The sequence below is a fragment of the Dermacentor albipictus genome, chromosome 8 (assembly GCF_038994185.2).
Source record: "Dermacentor albipictus isolate Rhodes 1998 colony chromosome 8, USDA_Dalb.pri_finalv2, whole genome shotgun sequence".
Classification (NCBI taxonomy): domain Eukaryota; kingdom Metazoa; phylum Arthropoda; class Arachnida; order Ixodida; family Ixodidae; genus Dermacentor; species Dermacentor albipictus.
In genome coordinates this window covers 124587386-124604852 of record NC_091828.1, presented here as the reverse complement: position 1 = coordinate 124604852, position 17467 = coordinate 124587386, and the positions used below count along the sequence as shown (strand labels likewise).

General features: G+C 43.1%; 2 protein-coding genes across 2 annotated transcripts; one reads left to right on the top strand and one right to left on the bottom strand.

Annotated features, from left to right (window-relative positions):
* Positions 1-50: 50 nt before the first annotated feature.
* LOC135918299 (uncharacterized) lies at positions 51-3593 on the top strand. Its single transcript, XM_065451958.2, has 4 exons — positions 51-312; positions 899-988; positions 1743-1936; positions 3342-3593. Exons 1-3 carry the CDS (start codon positions 234-236, stop codon positions 1841-1843), a joined length of 270 nt encoding a protein of 89 aa, XP_065308030.1. The 5' UTR covers positions 51-233; the 3' UTR covers positions 1844-1936; positions 3342-3593.
* Positions 3594-4860: 1267 nt separating this feature from the next.
* LOC135918296 (uncharacterized) lies at positions 4861-15163 on the bottom strand. Its single transcript, XM_065451954.2, has 5 exons — positions 14934-15163; positions 13336-13513; positions 11873-11986; positions 10146-10244; positions 4861-6961 (listed from the first exon to the last, which is right to left on the bottom strand). Exons 1-5 carry the CDS (start codon positions 15002-15004, stop codon positions 6182-6184), a joined length of 1242 nt encoding a protein of 413 aa, XP_065308026.2. The 5' UTR covers positions 15005-15163; the 3' UTR covers positions 4861-6181.
* Between the last annotated feature and the right edge of the window lie 2304 nt (positions 15164-17467).

The window sequence follows — 17467 nt, the reverse complement described above, 5'->3', positions numbered from 1 at the left end:
ATTGGCAGCAATATTTTGAAATACGAAGCCAATGTTTCAAAACGGCTGTCGCATCAGCGGCTTTGTGTTTTGGTTTGGGTAGATTGTACTACATTGTAATAGCAGTACCAGTTTGACACAGTTCGAAGAAAAGGCATTGGTTTGAGACATGTTTCTTTTATTCTTATAGTTACTAGTTGTGGTAGTCAACTTTCAATCACAACGTAACAACCGTGTTCATTGCTGCTTAAATTATGGCCACACGTTCAGCTAATGAAGACATCCGCAAGGTCTTGTTCAAAGAGAAGCCTCAGTATGTCATCGGCACAGTAGGTGAGGCACGTTTTGCAACTGACGGACCTCTAATCTTCTCGTCAGCGGTCATCTCGAGTGTGCAGTGACTAATACCTGAACTCTTGAGCATGAAAAATCGTTAGTGGCATATCAAATCTTGATGCATGGTGCCGATCTCGGCTTTCTTTTAACGGAACAACGGAGTCCAGTTGGCTAGATTACGCGCCTCTCCTTTGATCGTGAACTTACTAATACAGATTGCTCCTAACAGCGAAAGCATCTGTGTCTGTGAACTTGACGGAGCACTTGTCTGAGTTTTGTGTGTGAATTACGTTGTGTAACTCGTGCTTTGTGAATTTTGCACGTCTTGGAAATTGGTGCATTCGTTAACAAGGCCTCCCCAACGTTTCGACAAGGAAACTGATCTTCGTCAGTGCAGAGGCGAAGGACATCGGAACTGACTTGTTCAAATGTGTTAATCACCTTTTCCAAGTTTCTGTTTCCCTGTGATTCTCTGTCCAGTTTTGCTTTGATGAATATTGATTGTCATGAATGAATTCAGATCAAATCAATGTTTCGTTCATATCGCATTTATTCTAACAGTCTTAATTATCTTCACACGCAGCTTCTCAGAAAACTTCCGACCTACTATCAACGAAGGCGGGCATACAGTTTGAACACGATGTCGAAGTCAGCCAGAGCTCATTGGAGAAAGGTAAAACAAATCGCCTCCGTCTCTTTCGATGAGCCATGTTTCTGATTTCAATGACAGTAAATAGAGCAAATGCTTCTGACTTCAGAGATAGGAAACACGTGGAAATAATGATGTTTAAGTAAAGACTGGTGATCTGAGGATCAAGGATGGGCATCTGAAAGTGATATTGCGGCATCATCGTCACATGTGTCAACCAGCACACCTGACTGTGACTACCGATTTGTTAACACAATTTGAATTTCATGGTGGATCTTGTTCAGTGTCATGTTTTGATGCAGTGTGTGCTTTCCATTTAGGGTAGAGCAGAAGTATAGTATTGGCAAGCCATTGAGCGGCGAGCACACATAATGACCAACCACACGTGCAGTCTGCCTCAAAATTTATGCGACATCGGTTCCATGACAAATGTTAATTTGTACTGTGTTAAGGCATTGCTCTTCTACCTTAATGGATCACTGTTTATGTCACAGAAATGACTACAGGTAGAAATAGCGAAATTGAGGCTTTGAGAAAGTTCGTCTTTATCACAAACCTCGTGGCCCATAAGCTTTTGTGGCTGACTGTGCGTGCATCATGCTAGACGCAACCAGTGGCTCACGAAGTATGAGTGTCCGCTTCTCGACCATTGTGGCCATGAAAGGAATTAGCACCATGTGAGGAAGCTGATTTGAATATTTATAAAAGGCCCACTTTATTATGTGCTATTTGATAACCTGTTTTCATAGGTGTTGCTTTTATGCGTGACGTCTTGCAGAACTGCACGAACAAAGGCTCCAAAAGTTGCGAGCAATAAGCGAAAAGCTCAAGGAGGATGCCTGGAAGTATGAGCCGATTGAGAAACTGCTTGGCATGTAGACATCAATTCATCATTCAACCTCATGCCACCTTACCTGTGGCATCCCTGCTGTTTTCCATTCCTCATCTATTCATCTGCTGCTAAACAGCATGGTAAGCTTGACTGGTGCTTAATTTTACTGCAAGCGGTTGTTGTTGATGATCTCTTACATGATTTCCAGGTTCTTCAATGTGTATGTAAGCAATATTGCCACCATCATGGTTAACCCAATGTCTTGTCCGTGAGAGCGCACTGAATGGGATAAGAGTTGATTACAGACATGCTTTCAGTGGAATTCGTGTTGTGAAAGCACTTGTGCTTCTTTTTTTCAAAGAATTTAGCTATAGCACTTAGACCAGTTTGAGTGTAGCCAGCACATAATGCAGAAGGCCTTACTAGATTGAGCCTAGACATTTGAGACATTTCTGCTGCTTAGGGAGAAAGAGAACGCTTTGAAGGGACGACAGCAGGACAGGAAGGACAGTTTCTTTTTTTTTTTTAAGCAATGTTACCTTCATCTTATCGCATAGTCCACAGCGCCTTTTAACTTGGCCAAAGCAAGTTTTGAGCGCTGTGCCCACACACAGTAGCATTCTTGCCGAGCAGCTGTGTGCAAACCACACCGTGGTGCTTGCACTGGATTTGATAGTGCAGGTGTACACTACCAAGATGCAACACCTGGTGGCATCTTGGTGATGCAACACCTGGTGATGGCGGTGCTCATCACACAAACTTTCCGAGACTCCTTCAGCGGAATGCAAAACCTTGTCGTTGCTTTTAGTGCTTCTTCTTCAGGCAAAAGTGCCATTTCTTTATGGCCAGTTCATAATTCGTAAATCGTATTGAAGCAATCGCAGCAAGAATAGTATTACCTTGCATTTGAGAGCGAAAGGAAGTGCAGTTTGCCACTACCATCGATTTTATTCTTTTCAAAGAATAACGTGTTTATGCTGCTCCCTCATGCACTTCCGTCAGCACTATTTTTGGAATTGTGACGACTTATTTTTCCCACATTGTGCCTCAGTTCACCCATTCCTGCCTGGCAGGGCATGCAATGCAAAATTACAAGCCGAGCGTAAAAGTTGAGTGTATCAAGGCTGACATGTGGATGATGTGCGTCTGTATCTACGACATGTCTACTGATAGACATGCTTTCTTCAGTAAAGTTTTCCATTGGCACACAGCGCATCACGAGATATCTTCAATGCTGTGATCTGTCATCGTAGCTATTAATATTTTCCTACAGTGTCTCTTAAGTAACCATGCTAAGTTCACAGTGCAGTTTACTCACCAGTCCAGAAATAAAGTACAGCGAAAAGACGCGCAGTATTAATACAACATTTTCTTCATATCTGTGTTCTTTTCTTATTCCTATTTTATACATTTGAAAGTACTAATGTGCAGTGAAAAATTTTACCGTCTGTGTGCTTCAGCTCTGTAATGCACGTCATGTCGTCTTTCTTGTCCGTGTCAATCCAGCGCTATGACTTCAATTGACTCAGCTCTGTCCCTTTTCAGGGTTTTCACGACATCACAAGTACGGCATGAACGCCTATACATAATGACAAAGCAACTGGCTTCACATGTTCACCGAGTGCGATTCATCCATTTGCGACCTCCACAAACAGCATGCACCTACCGTGCCTATCCACGGGCATAGTCAGGGCTGTACCCATAGCTCAGTAAGAACTGTAAATGCAGAATTGCAGCTTGTTTTACGGCACAGACATGTCACATTGTGATTAAATAAAATTCTCATATGCGAAGAAATTGCGAGAAATTTTCATTTCTCAGAGTCCAATATTTGAATGTGATTAGCATTCATTGGATACTTCGTGAACTTTCTGATATCCATTTATGTCCACACGTAACTGCTTTTCTTTCACACCAACACTGGGTATCTGCTGCCACTCTTCAGTGAACTTTTTCGATGCCAACAACTTGGGTCGGTGGTTATGTACTACTGTGTGTGTTCTACTCTACAACGAACCTCTTTGATGCCAGGTTGAGTCACTGGATATATGTGCCACTAGGTACGTGTTGCTCTTCATAATCATCAAAACATGTAAAACATATCAGTGCTGTGGCTTGCACAATTAAACACTTGTCACCAGATAGATTGCTAATTACGTTGTTGCCATTCATTTCCAAGGGACGGATGCGCCGCCAATTTTCCCTTAAGCACAACGTATCTGCATGCCAATTTCCAGATTATTCACTTTAAAAAGTGTAACCCACCTTGCCCATCAACAGTATAAATTAAGGATGTCTTTTTGCTCAATTCTGTTATTTTTTATCATCCACCACTCAAGATCTAGCAATACTGGTGATAACCTCGCCGAAGAACCACCCAAACAACTGGCGAAGTGTGGAATTGAAAGGAATTGGAATAGGGTTGTTACGTTATCCCGACCCATTTCTGCATGAATAGAAAAAACAGACTGATTTGTGGGCCATTTTAATGTGGAAGCCGTTGCAATCGAACAGTTGGCAAGAATGATGTAATAGTCGTAACTCAAGCCAAAGGCAAGAGTTTGGCGTTTTTTTTTTTCAATTGCAAAGCTTTTCTTTTAAGGAACCCATATAGGTTTCCTTTGTAGCAATTGCTACGATTGGATGGAAATCTCATTTTCGCTATATTAGCTAGCAAAAATGTTGCTAAGGCCAAATAATAAAGAGTTATTTTGGCCACTTAAAGCTCTAACTAATCACTTGCTGGCCTTCCCAATTTCTAAAGGGTGTTTCTTTTAGAACCTGCCCTTATCCTTGATTCTCCCTAATCACTTTTGCTTTCAGACTTTGGCACCGATCAGAACAGGTGCCATATTATTTCCATCGAATCTTGAACCATGTAATGCTAGGCAAGTAGAAACTCGTCTTGAGAACAAGTAGAATTGGTTTTGAATGGCCAGCTGGAAGACAAGACCCACAGATCAAGGAATCTCGCTACTTGGCAAAGCAGCTGCAGGTGTGTAGATGGAAAGCCTTGTTACAAGCACATAAATTGAACTGAAAATGTACAACAAAGGACTCACTGTACTGTAGTCCATTACTTTATGTCAATGTCCATAAATACAGATGACCATATGAAAGCTTAAATACAAACACAAGTACATACTTATGCAAACTTTTCTCTTGCATGAGCTCTTCTTTACAGCATTTTCATGAAAACTCGCACGGCTGTCACAACTTGGTAATGTGTTGGACAGCACCGAAGATGGCTCCTTGGTTGAACAGGCACACATCAATTGATGCAAGCGCCGATAATAATTAGGACTAACAAACACTTGCACCATAATGCAGAACAGATGAGGGTCTAAAGTGAACATAACTGCCAAGCAAGATCTTTGGAATAAAGTTTTTACATAGTGAAGAGTTGATGCTTGCATCCACTTTCGCCAAAAGAAAAGCAAAATCACTTTGAAGTCAGGGTCAACCTTGCAATAGCAGAATGCAACTTTCTGCTGGCAAGAAAAATACTTTTGTTGGGACTGCTGTAACACCATAAAATTCAATTGGCACACAGAACAACTCTTATGCTGTGTATCAACACCAGCTGTTTCCCTGGTGTTCTTTTTCAGAGGCTTGTTATCTGCTCTATTCTGCATGTACTGGCTGTATGATAAGGCACAGTGCATAATAGTCTTACGACATTAGACTAAACCACATCTCACCATCGACTCGATGAGAATTCCTTGTAATTATTACATATATTCATAAACACACCATAGCCAGAAGCACAAGTGAAATTTTAATAATTTCTGGCACTTTCATTAAAGGCACAGTATCTTCCTGCAGATATGCTTCTGAATGGGCATACAACTGGCCAATATATTCACAGCTTGTGAAACAGCAATACAAGTGAATGTCTTGATACTTAGTAGACTAAGTCTTCGTGCTATGGCCACCGATCAAGTTGCGCAAAACCTCGAAAGTAGTCTCAAGAATAGGTGTGCGTTACAAATGTGGCTTCGAACTTATTCTCATCACCTAATTTTTAGTTTATGGGTTTTCAAGTCCCAAAACTACACAGCAGATTTCAAGGGATAACATACTGGAAAACTCCAGTCAGATGTTAGCACGACGACCACACTCTTGGCAGAAATGCACCCATGACACCAAACCAGTACAGCAGGTACTTTCAATTTCGTTTTACAATGCCATTTCAGTGGCACTGTAGCATTGCAGTTAGCCACACAGTAGCATGCAAGTTCTTTTCCACGCATTCATACAATGGTCACAAAGGTTCTTATCTGTGAATGCTACAAAGCTTTCCTGCTTCACGCTAAGTGCTTGATTCGATGATGTCGCTCATGAGTCATGAGCTGCATTCATTTGTTCTAAATTTAGTGCTTTGTTCAAACAGGCTTCACTAGCAATACGCCTTTTTCATTCGAAGTAACTGCACGCCACGTTAATTTTGTCTGCTTATCGTGTGTACTTGCCATTACAACCGGAGGTAATATGATTCGTTGCTTGTTCTTTGATGTGTACACAAGTGATGAGTTGTCTCTGTTGCCATTGTTGTTCCATGACAACCACACAGTTTCCATCTCCTGTTCACGAGATGCCTCTGCTTTGAAGGCTATGTTGTAAGCAGTTTGAAAAGTCAGATCACGTTCCCCAAGTAGACGTTCTTGCAGAGCTTCGTCTCGAATCCCACACACAAAACGATCTCTCATCATCACGTCCAAGGGAAGTTCCTTTCCCCCGAAACCGCAGTCTTCTGCGAGCTTTTGAAGTGCTATTACGTAGTCTGCCAGAGATTCACATGGTTCTTGGTTTCGCCTGTAGAAGAGTAACCTTGCTCGCAGCAATGACGGCTTGTTATGCATGTGGTCATGAACGACTTGTTTGATGGTTTCGTAGGACACTGTTGCTGGCGTGTTGGGCTTGACTAACCTTGCGATGAGCCGATAAGTTGCGTCTCCACAAAAGCTAAGCAACACTGCGCGCTTCCCGTCATCTTCCGAGACACTGATGGACGTGCAGAACGTTTCGAGTCGTTCGACGTACTCGTCCCATGAAGAATTTGTCTCAATGGAATATTCTCCAATTCCGTTGCCTGAAATGTTGACAAGGGTGCAGAGAGGCCGAACTTGCTCAGGGCTTTGTTGCGAACTGTCGCATTCCACAATCTGGAACCGACAAGTGTTTACACAAAAACACAATCACACAGTGCACCAAATCGCATGCAATCAATATGTATGGAGCAAGATAGCTAGGTGGACTGGTTGGTTAGCATTCATCGTACTTTTATAACAGCACAAAAGCAACCAAGGACAAAAGGAAGAAAAACATGACAACATGGCATTGTTATTTCTTTTGTCTTTGTTTGCTTTTGTGCTGTTACCAAAAGTATGATGAACCATTATGTAGTTTCCTTGGTAAAAAGGGAAGTACACCTGCATCACCATATAACCATTAAGTAAGCACTTTTTATAATGAAATCACTTTATTTGAAGTTTCTTGCAGTCCTGATAACAGTGCATGCATTTTAGACCCAATTATTCGAAGTGCAGTAGTGTCAGGCTTCACTTAGTACAAAATGTGAAGCAGGTAATACAAGCAAAACAGTTCAATGCAGCATACATTTGCGTCCTTTTCATGCCAACCTGATGCTGGAAAGAATGCGCCAAAGTTCATCTGCCACATGGTGGCAGCTTATTGGGACCAGCTTTATAATGTGCCGATTTGAAACGGATGTGTAGGCAGTAAAACATGCTGTTTTAAGTGCACTAAAGCACTAAAGCTGTTATTTAGGTGCATATAGGTGCTAAATACAGTTTCTTGAAATACGAAATTCTTGATATAACAAAGAATTTAATTTTTCGTAACCACTTGTCCATAGAACACATGTAGTTAGAACCTCAATATAACGAAGTGTGTTTGTATGCAATTTCATTATAACGAAATTTCGCTTCTGCAGCAGAGGAATGCTGCAACAATAAATGGAAACTTCCGCAGATGCAGATGGTCAAATGACTGAATTACAACTGGCTGCTTGCATGCGCATCTCTTAAATTGCGTGCAGCTCAACAAGAGCGACTGTGAAAGTGAATCCGTATCATGTTTCGTATAAAGTCCAAGTGCAATAAGATCCTATATCGCGGCGCACACTTTGTGTTTTAGGTGCGAGTGAAAGAGTGCGAGGGGTGATACAAGAAAGATAGTAGCTTCACGCAGGAGTGCTGCCTCCCTGTGCGTGCGAGCAAAGTGAAAGAGGGGGAGGGGAGCGAGCTCGCGGTAAACTGGATCAAACGCACGCGTGAGGGGCGGGTCGGGAGGAGGGCTAAGTTGGCACGCATCTCGGCCGTGGCTGCGCATGGCTGTAAGCGCGACTGAGCGAATACGCAGCCGCGCACCCTGCTTTAAAACTAACCTGCTCCGTGTGCAAAAAGTGGGCGTCTAGAGTTTCGGTGACCCATTGGAGCGAGAGGCAGAGGAAGCATTCGCTCCCCACTACCAGCACTTTTCATGAGACACTATCAGCCGCGGGGGCAGAGCGCATGCGAAAGCGTGACTGGCTTCACCTAATTTGTACCGCCTATGTGAAGATATCATCAGCATGGCATGAAACCGTATCATTCGTCACCGACTCCTAAATTCATCTAAATGAACTGTTTTCTAATTCAAATTTGCTTCTTTTTTTTTATTACCCGATAATTTGCAAGATTCTGCGGCTCCTTTCCGTGTAAGAAAAAACGATCGGCGGTTGTGCTTATCTGCATAAAAGGTTGAATTTCAATACAACGAAATTTCAATATAACAAAGCAAATCGCTGATTTTGCCTACTTCGTTATATCGAAGTTTAACTGGACTCCATTTTAGGTGTCGATAGGCATAAATAACTGCTGCTGTGGATCTAAGGATAAAGTATGATATTATAAGGAACAATGCCCACTAAATCTTGGTTTAGTGACATTCACTTTATTTTCTTGATAAAACAGAATGAGGAAAGTTGCATAGGTTAGAAGATTTACCTGAAATTAGGTGTGCCTAGGTACCACAAGATGTGAAATCTATGACAAACAAGCACCATCTCAAGATTTTTGTGCTCTTTTGCACCTTTTTTTTTTTTCACTGAGTATTCGTACGCAAAGAATAAAGGAACACTCAACATCCCCATAAATTAAGTGATGTTTGGGATATTTGTACTTCTGAACCTTCGATGATCCAATGCCCTGTGGAATGGCAGAATGTTCGCTGTTCAGAACCTTTGACCATTCTTTCAGCACCGTAAGACAGAGATTTTTGTCTGAGGCAGGTTCAAGATTTAAGCTAACTCTATCAGCAGCAGGTCCATTGGGGATAGTGGCAAAATCTTTTCTGAATGCCTTAAATGAGCGCCACATTCCAAATCAGAGTTGCCACTGAGCATTCTAGTTTAATGGTGATGTCGGCTAAAAACGTGAAACAAGTTCACAAGCACATTAAGTCATCCTCATGTGTACCGTCGCATGGTGCACTTGTAGCCCTTCTTACAGTGATACTCTCATCTGCTGCAAAGCTGTTAATAGCAGATTTTACACCAGCAAAGCTAGTTCTTATGGTAATAATCAGCTGACTTCAGGCAAGTTCCCTAGCAGGTTCCTTAACAAAATAAGGCTAGGACAAAACATGAAAAATAGCATTTTAGGCTCTGAAAGTTCACCTCAATACTATAGGCACCAACATCGGAATGGCATTGATAGGCCCAATAAAAGTGCCACTAAAGTGTTTCTAGACTCATCGTTTGTGCTTATATGCTAAATAGGCACAATAAAGATGCAAGGAAAAAATAGGCATTTTGTCTAAAGTTCCGTTCTCTAATAATCATAACCGACAGACAAACCAGCTGTTCACAGGCATCGGCACAATTTCGCCACTGTCGTGTCACTGCTATCAAATGCGGTGGTATTTTAATATATGTTTTTCGAGCTGCCCCACTATTAGACTATACATCGTGTGTTGATACGACTACAGCCCCTCTGCCTTTAAAGAAGTCCCAGGTATAATAAAGTTAGATGACTTCATGATAGTTCTGCACTCACATGATAAATTTGATATTTTCATAGTGCAATGCAGTGCTTTTAGCAAGAAGAGACCATCAATATTTCCTTGCTAGGACCCTTTTGACATCCTTCCATTTATGTGTGTGTGTGCATGTTCACATTTTATTCTGCTTATTTGTATTTTTTCTGCGCATGAGTGCACATCTTCCCACATAAGCAGCAAATGATAGCACAGTATCTGCTTTTATATATACTATGCCTAGAGAAAATAAAGCTGACAACTATGACATTATGCCTGCTTATGTAGTAAGAAGAGCCAAATTCTTACCTCTGGGAGTGGTGAGACTGGAGTACAGTCCGCAATAGGTGAGGGACTGTCCAGCCCAACTTCCTCGGGTATGCTCTCATCAGCTGAGTCTGTGCTCTCCTGTTGATGACCAAACAATAACTCAAATCATGTTATTTCAGGCTCATGCAGTACAAATGGAGGAGTGGAGAGAAAAAAAGAAGCTCTTCCACAAGACGTTATGTCATAAAAAACTTTGGCAGTTTCACCAACGGGCAAAACACTAACAGCAGTAGCAAGGTCTAGCATTGCGCTCAAGCTCCTCAGGACAATGAACCCCCTCCTTCTCTGTCATGTGACCCACATGACCATTGATTACACAGTCAGGATGCATCCAGTCTTTAGAACACCATCCCTGGGACTGGCCTAGTTTGCTGTTATACTGTCGATGGTATCAGCCCAGTTTTTAACCCACCATCTCCTTTGTTGCCCAGCTCACATTTACACTGTTTCTGGAGTTGGGCTACATTACTCAGCAAGAAAATGACCAAACATACACATGAAACACTGGGAAGTGAGTCAGAAAAACCTTTGTTTTGAAGGTGGATTTTTATTGTAATGAGGTTTCTACGTAGTGTTTGTTGTTTCGTTGAGTAATTCGGTGGAAAACAAAGCCACTCACCGGCACATCTTAGTGCCATTACAGATAAGCTGATTTGTTGGCCTCATGATTGTTCCATCATCTACTCAATGAGGAACACGCATGAAACCTCTTACACTCACCATATGTCTTGGCAAATCAGCTGTTCTAGGTTAGAAATGCCATTCCCAACCAATGACCATGGAAAGCGACTGAAGTGTCAAAGAAGGCGTTGCCTAAAAATTTATATTGAAATGAAACTTTAATATCCTTAAAACAGCATTGTGCATCGACTGTCTGAATGATGATAAGCAATGTTGGCAGCAGACTACGTACACTCACACAATGTGAAAACTACTACTTGTTCCCAAAAGACAGGGATGACTGGTTGCAACAAGCAAGACCATCAGACATGAGGTAATTGTGGCAATTTGGTATACTATTAAACACACAGACAAACACACACTAACGATCGAAGGACAAGTTGTTTTTTTTTCTTCTGCACAATGTCAACACAATTTATGCAGCGTATGGTAAATTGGTTCTGGGGAAGCTCACAAGTTGAAGTTTCACGAAAAGAAAACATTGTCATCTGCCTAAGAATGGCACAAAGATACAAAGGAAACCCATCCAGGTGCTTCGTAAAAGAAGCTTTGCAGTTGAACAGTGATGATCAAACCTGGGACCAACGCATTTTCGGTCTGGTTGACCAGCCAACTGAGCTAACCAAGAGGCTAGCAGATAGCTGAGTGAGGCTGAACAACAACCCGAAGCGCCACAACAAAGAATAGGGCGAGTCAGTTTTGAAGAAGTGTGCAAGATGAAGAACTTCTGCAGAACTGATCTGCCATATGCTGTGCTCTGGTGCTTTGGGCTGACAATTATTTCAGCCTCATTCTCCAACCTGCTGGCCCCCTGATTAGCTATGGTTAGCTCAGTTGCCACAGCAACCAGCCCTGAAAGGTGTAGGATCGGTTCAATTCGTATAGCATGAGAAATTGCTTTTAAATGCAAAGCTTTGTTTCTCGAAAACTTGCACTGATTTTCGTTTTAGCTTCGTGCTACTGTCAGGTGGACGACACTATTTCCCTTTCGAGTGATGAAGATGCGGGACAGCAATGTAACATACCCCCAATGAGAGTAGTGAGTCATCAGGATTACAGTAAGAGTGTTCAATGGCTGTGTGCGATACAGGTGCCGTCACCTGTCCCACAACCTCGTCGGATGGTGGAGGATTCAGCACCTGAAAAAGAATGAGGTAATTCAGCTTGCTGTTACACTGATGACATGTGATAAAAAGCGAGATTGGCATTATCCTGAGTAGGCTTATACATACATTATGTTGCACACTGCCTGGAGCCCTTTTCAACAAAAACTTGGAATGAGTACATAAAATATTCTTCCTAGGTATGAAGTCAGATACTTGTGCAAATGTATGGAAGTGTCTTTAATCATGTTACTGCTGCCATATTTCGAGTAAATTCGCACTAACTTTATCTAGGCCGTCGAGTCATCACATACATTGAAAAGGGACTGCAAGTTGGCATTTCGAGTACTGCGAGACGACACAAGAAACCAGCTTGAAAAAGCACGATGAAAACCTGCACAGGATGACAGAAAGACAGGGAACATCCAGAGAAAGCAACCAGACCGTGCAAGTTTGTATGCTGCCCTTCACATATGAATCAGTGCAGGCATGTGCAGTTTATCATCCCCCTTAATTAAAATCCAGGATACAGAATCAACATACCGACCCATCACATGATTGTACGTCTTTATCACTCTGTTTAGGCCATAAGTCAGCAGAATAAGCCAGTACTCACTAACCAATATTTTTGTAGACTCTGTACTCGTTAACACTCATGTGCGCTCATTCATGGTCCTACTTGCACCCACTCGCACTCCCAAGTATTCACACGTGTTCATAGTCACTTACATTCACTCTTACCGGCACTCACTCACATACTCATGTTCACCCGCACCCCCTCAACAGTCACTTACTAAAGCTCTATCTCATACCTTGGAAATAAGTGGTAAGCAAGTATGAGTCAGTGCACTTGTGAGTATGCCAACCTATTGTTAAGGCAAAAAGGCTTTTTCATTACTGTAACAAACATGAGGAGATGGTTACTTTGTCTGTGTACCGGGAGACAAACTTGCCGAGAAGATGTCCAGTACTTGTGTTTGCCCATTTTTGTGTTTGTCCGTGTGTCTGCAAATGCACTGCCTTTAGGACACTTCGTGGTGATCTGGCTTTCAGCATCTAACTGGAGTATTTATGTAAAATACATGGTTCCTTCACATTCGCAACGTACAAGTAGGTCATAATAGCTGCCTTGCCCATGGGCTGTCTCGGACCTCAACAACACTGGCATTATGTGTAGCTCGGGTACACGGCTATTTACAGGATGTAATTACATTGCAAGTCCAAATATGACCAGGATGGTGATTGACTAGGAGTTGGCACACTTCAGTCTTTCTCAATGTCCTTAATGCCCTTATCCTGAGGCAGTCTTTATCTCTTTCGGTTCTGTATCAACATGACAGCATGCTTGAATGGTATTCAAGAGCAAAGCATTCAGAAAACCTCACAGCAATGGTAGGGACTGCGTGCTGCCACAGGCGAACCCGAAGCGGTGATGTCAGGTCGAAGTCCTTGCGCTGGAAATGCTTTGAGCACACAGCATTGTATCTCCTGGGCTCCCACCGAACATCAGGGCCCCGGATAATCTCTGCCCACTGTCTCCGGCGGCTAGACGATGCAGGAAATCTACATGAAGGAGAAACGAGAAAAAGTACATAGTACACAGAAGTACATAGCAGGATGGCTACCAAAGTCAAACAACAGCTTCCCAAATACGAATATGCTGCTGGGGCGCTTATTAGTAAGTTGCATTGGTTTATTGTTGTGAGGCGTGACGGTGATGTGATGTATAGATGTGTCAAAATGCACTTGGCAGCCAGTCTTCAGCCCCGCCAGGCCATGGGAAGACCGAAACGCTGATGTATCTGTTTTCCCAGCATGTACGACTACACCATCAGAGATATTGTAACCAGCGTCTTGAGAAGCAAGCATTCAGTTTTGACCTTGGTACCCGCCGTGGTGACGTAGTAGCTTGCTAAGCCTGAGGGTGTGAGATCTATCCTGACCATGGTAGCTGCATTTCGATGGGGGCCAAACGACAAAAAGCACTCGTACTACACATTCGGTGCACGATAAAGAATCCCAAGTGGTCAACATTAATCTGGAGTTCCCTACTACGGCATGCCTCATAATCATACATCTGTTTTGGCACATAAAAACCCCATAATAAGTTAAACCTTGTTGGTATGACATCTTTTCTAGTGTTGAAAGGATAAAGACAAAATGACGAGATTTATAATTGAATCCGCAACAATAGACAACCTGGTCCAAAAGTGTGATACTGCTCCTACTTACTCACTGAGCAAAGGAGAGATAATAACTAGAATAGGAACGATACGAACTGTCATTTCTTGCTGACTCATAGTCTGCTCCTGCTTGGTATTTCTCTTGTATATATAAAACGGTGATCCGGCTTCTGAGAAATCATTGTTGAAATTAGCCCTCGTGTATGTCTCGTCAGCTGTCTGTTTCTTTCATACGTTTCTGCGCTAAACACTAGAAAAGGTCTCGAGAAGCATTGCCCGTGCTGTAGTGACTTTCTTTTTTTTTTTTTTAGATCCTGAATTCGCGTGCCAGTGCTTTAGCAATCGGCGTGCCGTGTTCGACAGAGGAACGCCATATGTCGTGCATGGGCAACACCAGTCCTGCGTTAGCCGCCTGAAACGGGTCGCTGATGGCCGGACATGTCGCCTACGAGTGCAACTAAGTGTCCGTACAATTGCTATCGCAACAATAACCTTAGAGCATGAGCGCGCGCACACACACACAAATTAAACGAGCGTGCGCTGCGCTTGCTGCGGGTCGAGTATTTTGTTTAAAAATTTCCTAGAAGTATTTCCCTTTCGCCAGTGGCTCACATCTCGTGTTTGAGAACTATGCTTGCCTTTCGTTCTGTATGAAAAACGGCTGCTGCTACGCTGTGAGAACAGAGGAGAACGTACTGTTTCAGTGGAACCAGAAACCACGCTATTGAGGATGTCTTTAACCTGTCGCATAACTAAAAGTAAAGTAACAACGGTACGATCGAATGTGACGCTTCGCTTACAAGTGAAAAGTCAGGCCGGATCCTTCCCTTCCACCTCGCGACTTGCAACCAGGCACGCAACAGCTTGGCATGGGGATACTCTTGCCGTTGAAGCATCCGAAGGTCCTTGCTGAAGATTCCTGCGGAGTTTGGGAGTTCGATTAAGCGCGAAACAACTGCTCCAGCCAAACAAGTCACTGTGCGCTTGATTTAGGGTGTACAAGAATGTCGTCGAGTGGACCGAACGGCACTCTCCCGCTGCCACGCCGCGTGTGGAAAAAATTGTGCGAGGGCGCTGCGAACGAAAAGATTAGGGCGGAGACGCGCTTCACAGCAAATTCAACGTAATTTCGCCGTGGGCGCTGATACCGATCGCGCGCGTACGCTCTTATAATGGTGCTTTTTTTTTTCAACTGCAAATTTATAATGACAACATTTTGCTAGTATACATATTTTAGGCATGGGTTATACAACATCACGCCTTCAATTTTGCTGTCGTTGTCAAGTGCGTCGTCTGCTAGCGAGCGCGCGTTCGTTGCACGGACGCTGGTGGACGCCCAGAAAGTCTGTGTAGTTAAATTTTATGCGAAGCATACTAGCCGCACAACCACGCTCTTCCTTGCTGCGCCGCGCGCGGCCGCGTAGCTACCATATGACGTCATAACAGCTGCAAAAGCGGAGGCTCAACTCGTGCGCTCGCTTGCGGCCGCGTAGCTACGTACCCGGGTCTCAGCTCGTGCGCTCGCCTGCATGAGTTGTTTCTTCGTCTAGCCGAACCAAATATAGCCAAGCAACAGCAGTTCACCAGGCTAAACAGTGGTTCAACAACTAAAATAAAGGCGAGTATGCTTCGAATCCTGGGCTTAACCTTAGCTAAGCCACAGCCATTTTTTTTATGATTTTGTTTGCTTTGGTGCGCCCGCGACTCTTATCGGCCGGTACAGATTGTACTTTTAGTCAGGTGAACTGCTATTTTTAACACTGTTTTCTAAAAGTAACACGTAATTTTTGCGACAGAAGCCAACTATATATATATATATCTGCAATATGAAGCTACATAAGAAAATTTATTGATATTATGTCAATGTACGTGCGCTTCTTGTTGGTGGAATATTGATGAGCAATGAGCACTTATCTGCTTCAACGAGCACGGCAGATCAACAAATATCTCTACGTGTATGTGAGGCATGCCGTTCCTTTAATTACTTCATTATTGTCCTTATGATAGTGCACCGGACAACTGAAAGCAGCCGCTTATAATACAGAAGCTGCTTAGTTGAGCGGACGTACAATAGGAAACGGCATTACATTTAGGTATGAAATAAAAGATAAGCGTAACACGTTTTTCACAGAAATCAGACTCGAGAATAATTTATTTCGTTTACACCGGCCCTAGGAAGAAAGCCTAAGGAGGTACCTACCTTCTTTGTTTTGTTTCCAAAATATTTGTTTTCCAAAGGGAACCGTACAATAACACCATAGAATGAAAGCCGACACTGCGGCCGCAATGCACGCGTAATCACCGAGCGGCATTTAAAAAAATGAAATAAAGAAGAGAAAGAAAGGCATCTATTCCTAGGGCATAAATGCACGTCATATGCAATTATAAGGAGCGTTTGAGTGCAGTACAATTACCTTTCCGAGGAGTATCGCCAGCAGTTTCCAACGGCACGACCTCGATGCGGCCAAAGCCTCATCGATCGCAGCGCCGCCACAGTCATTTTCGTCGTCACGCGCCTCACTGCAAAGCTTGCGCCGCCCTAGCCGCTCGTCCCACTCAACTGTATTCTAGTACATTCTAGCTTGATTCGTCTATGTGTAAAGCCGTTAGAGCCATGAAGGAAGGAAAAGGTAAAAACTGAGGAGAGGCCCTACCTCCTCCGCGCGCGAGGAGAAAAGTGCGGAGGAAGTGGCGTGCAGGTTCTCCGATTTCTGCTTTATTTTTTCTTTCTTTTCTTCCAGCGGCCTTGCTTTCGGGCTACAAAGGCGGCTTTGTTATGGTTGTGTGCGCTCACACGTGTTGCTCCGTAGGTTTCGTCTCTTGCGTTTTGTCTCTTGCGTTAGCTAGTCTCCGTGTTTTGTTGGGCTATGTTATCTGAACCATGCTCTCCTGGATGTTGCTGTGGCCAGGAAGGACAGGAGGAAGTAACGCTCGGCAATGGCAACGGACGAAGGAATATCCGCGGGAAATTTAGCCCTCTACGGCGCAAATTTTTTTCAGATCACCTAAAGCCCCTTGCACGCATTACATAGGGGAGGAGGGATAACAACAAGATATTTAAACACAATGGGAGGGGAAAGGCAATATAGAACACTGTAGTATAGGTTACCGAACACAAGAAATAAGGAAGAAAGAAATGCATACAAGATGGGAAAAAAAAAATACACGCGACACAAAGCATGTAAAAGCACTTACAATGGGTCAAAAGCACAGAATTCTGTTTTTAGTACTCGACACGCGTATTTAAACTGCGCTTCAAATGGCTTACAAACGATCCATGATGATGTATAGAAGAAATTTCTTTTGGCAGCTTGTTCCTGTGATAACTAGCAAG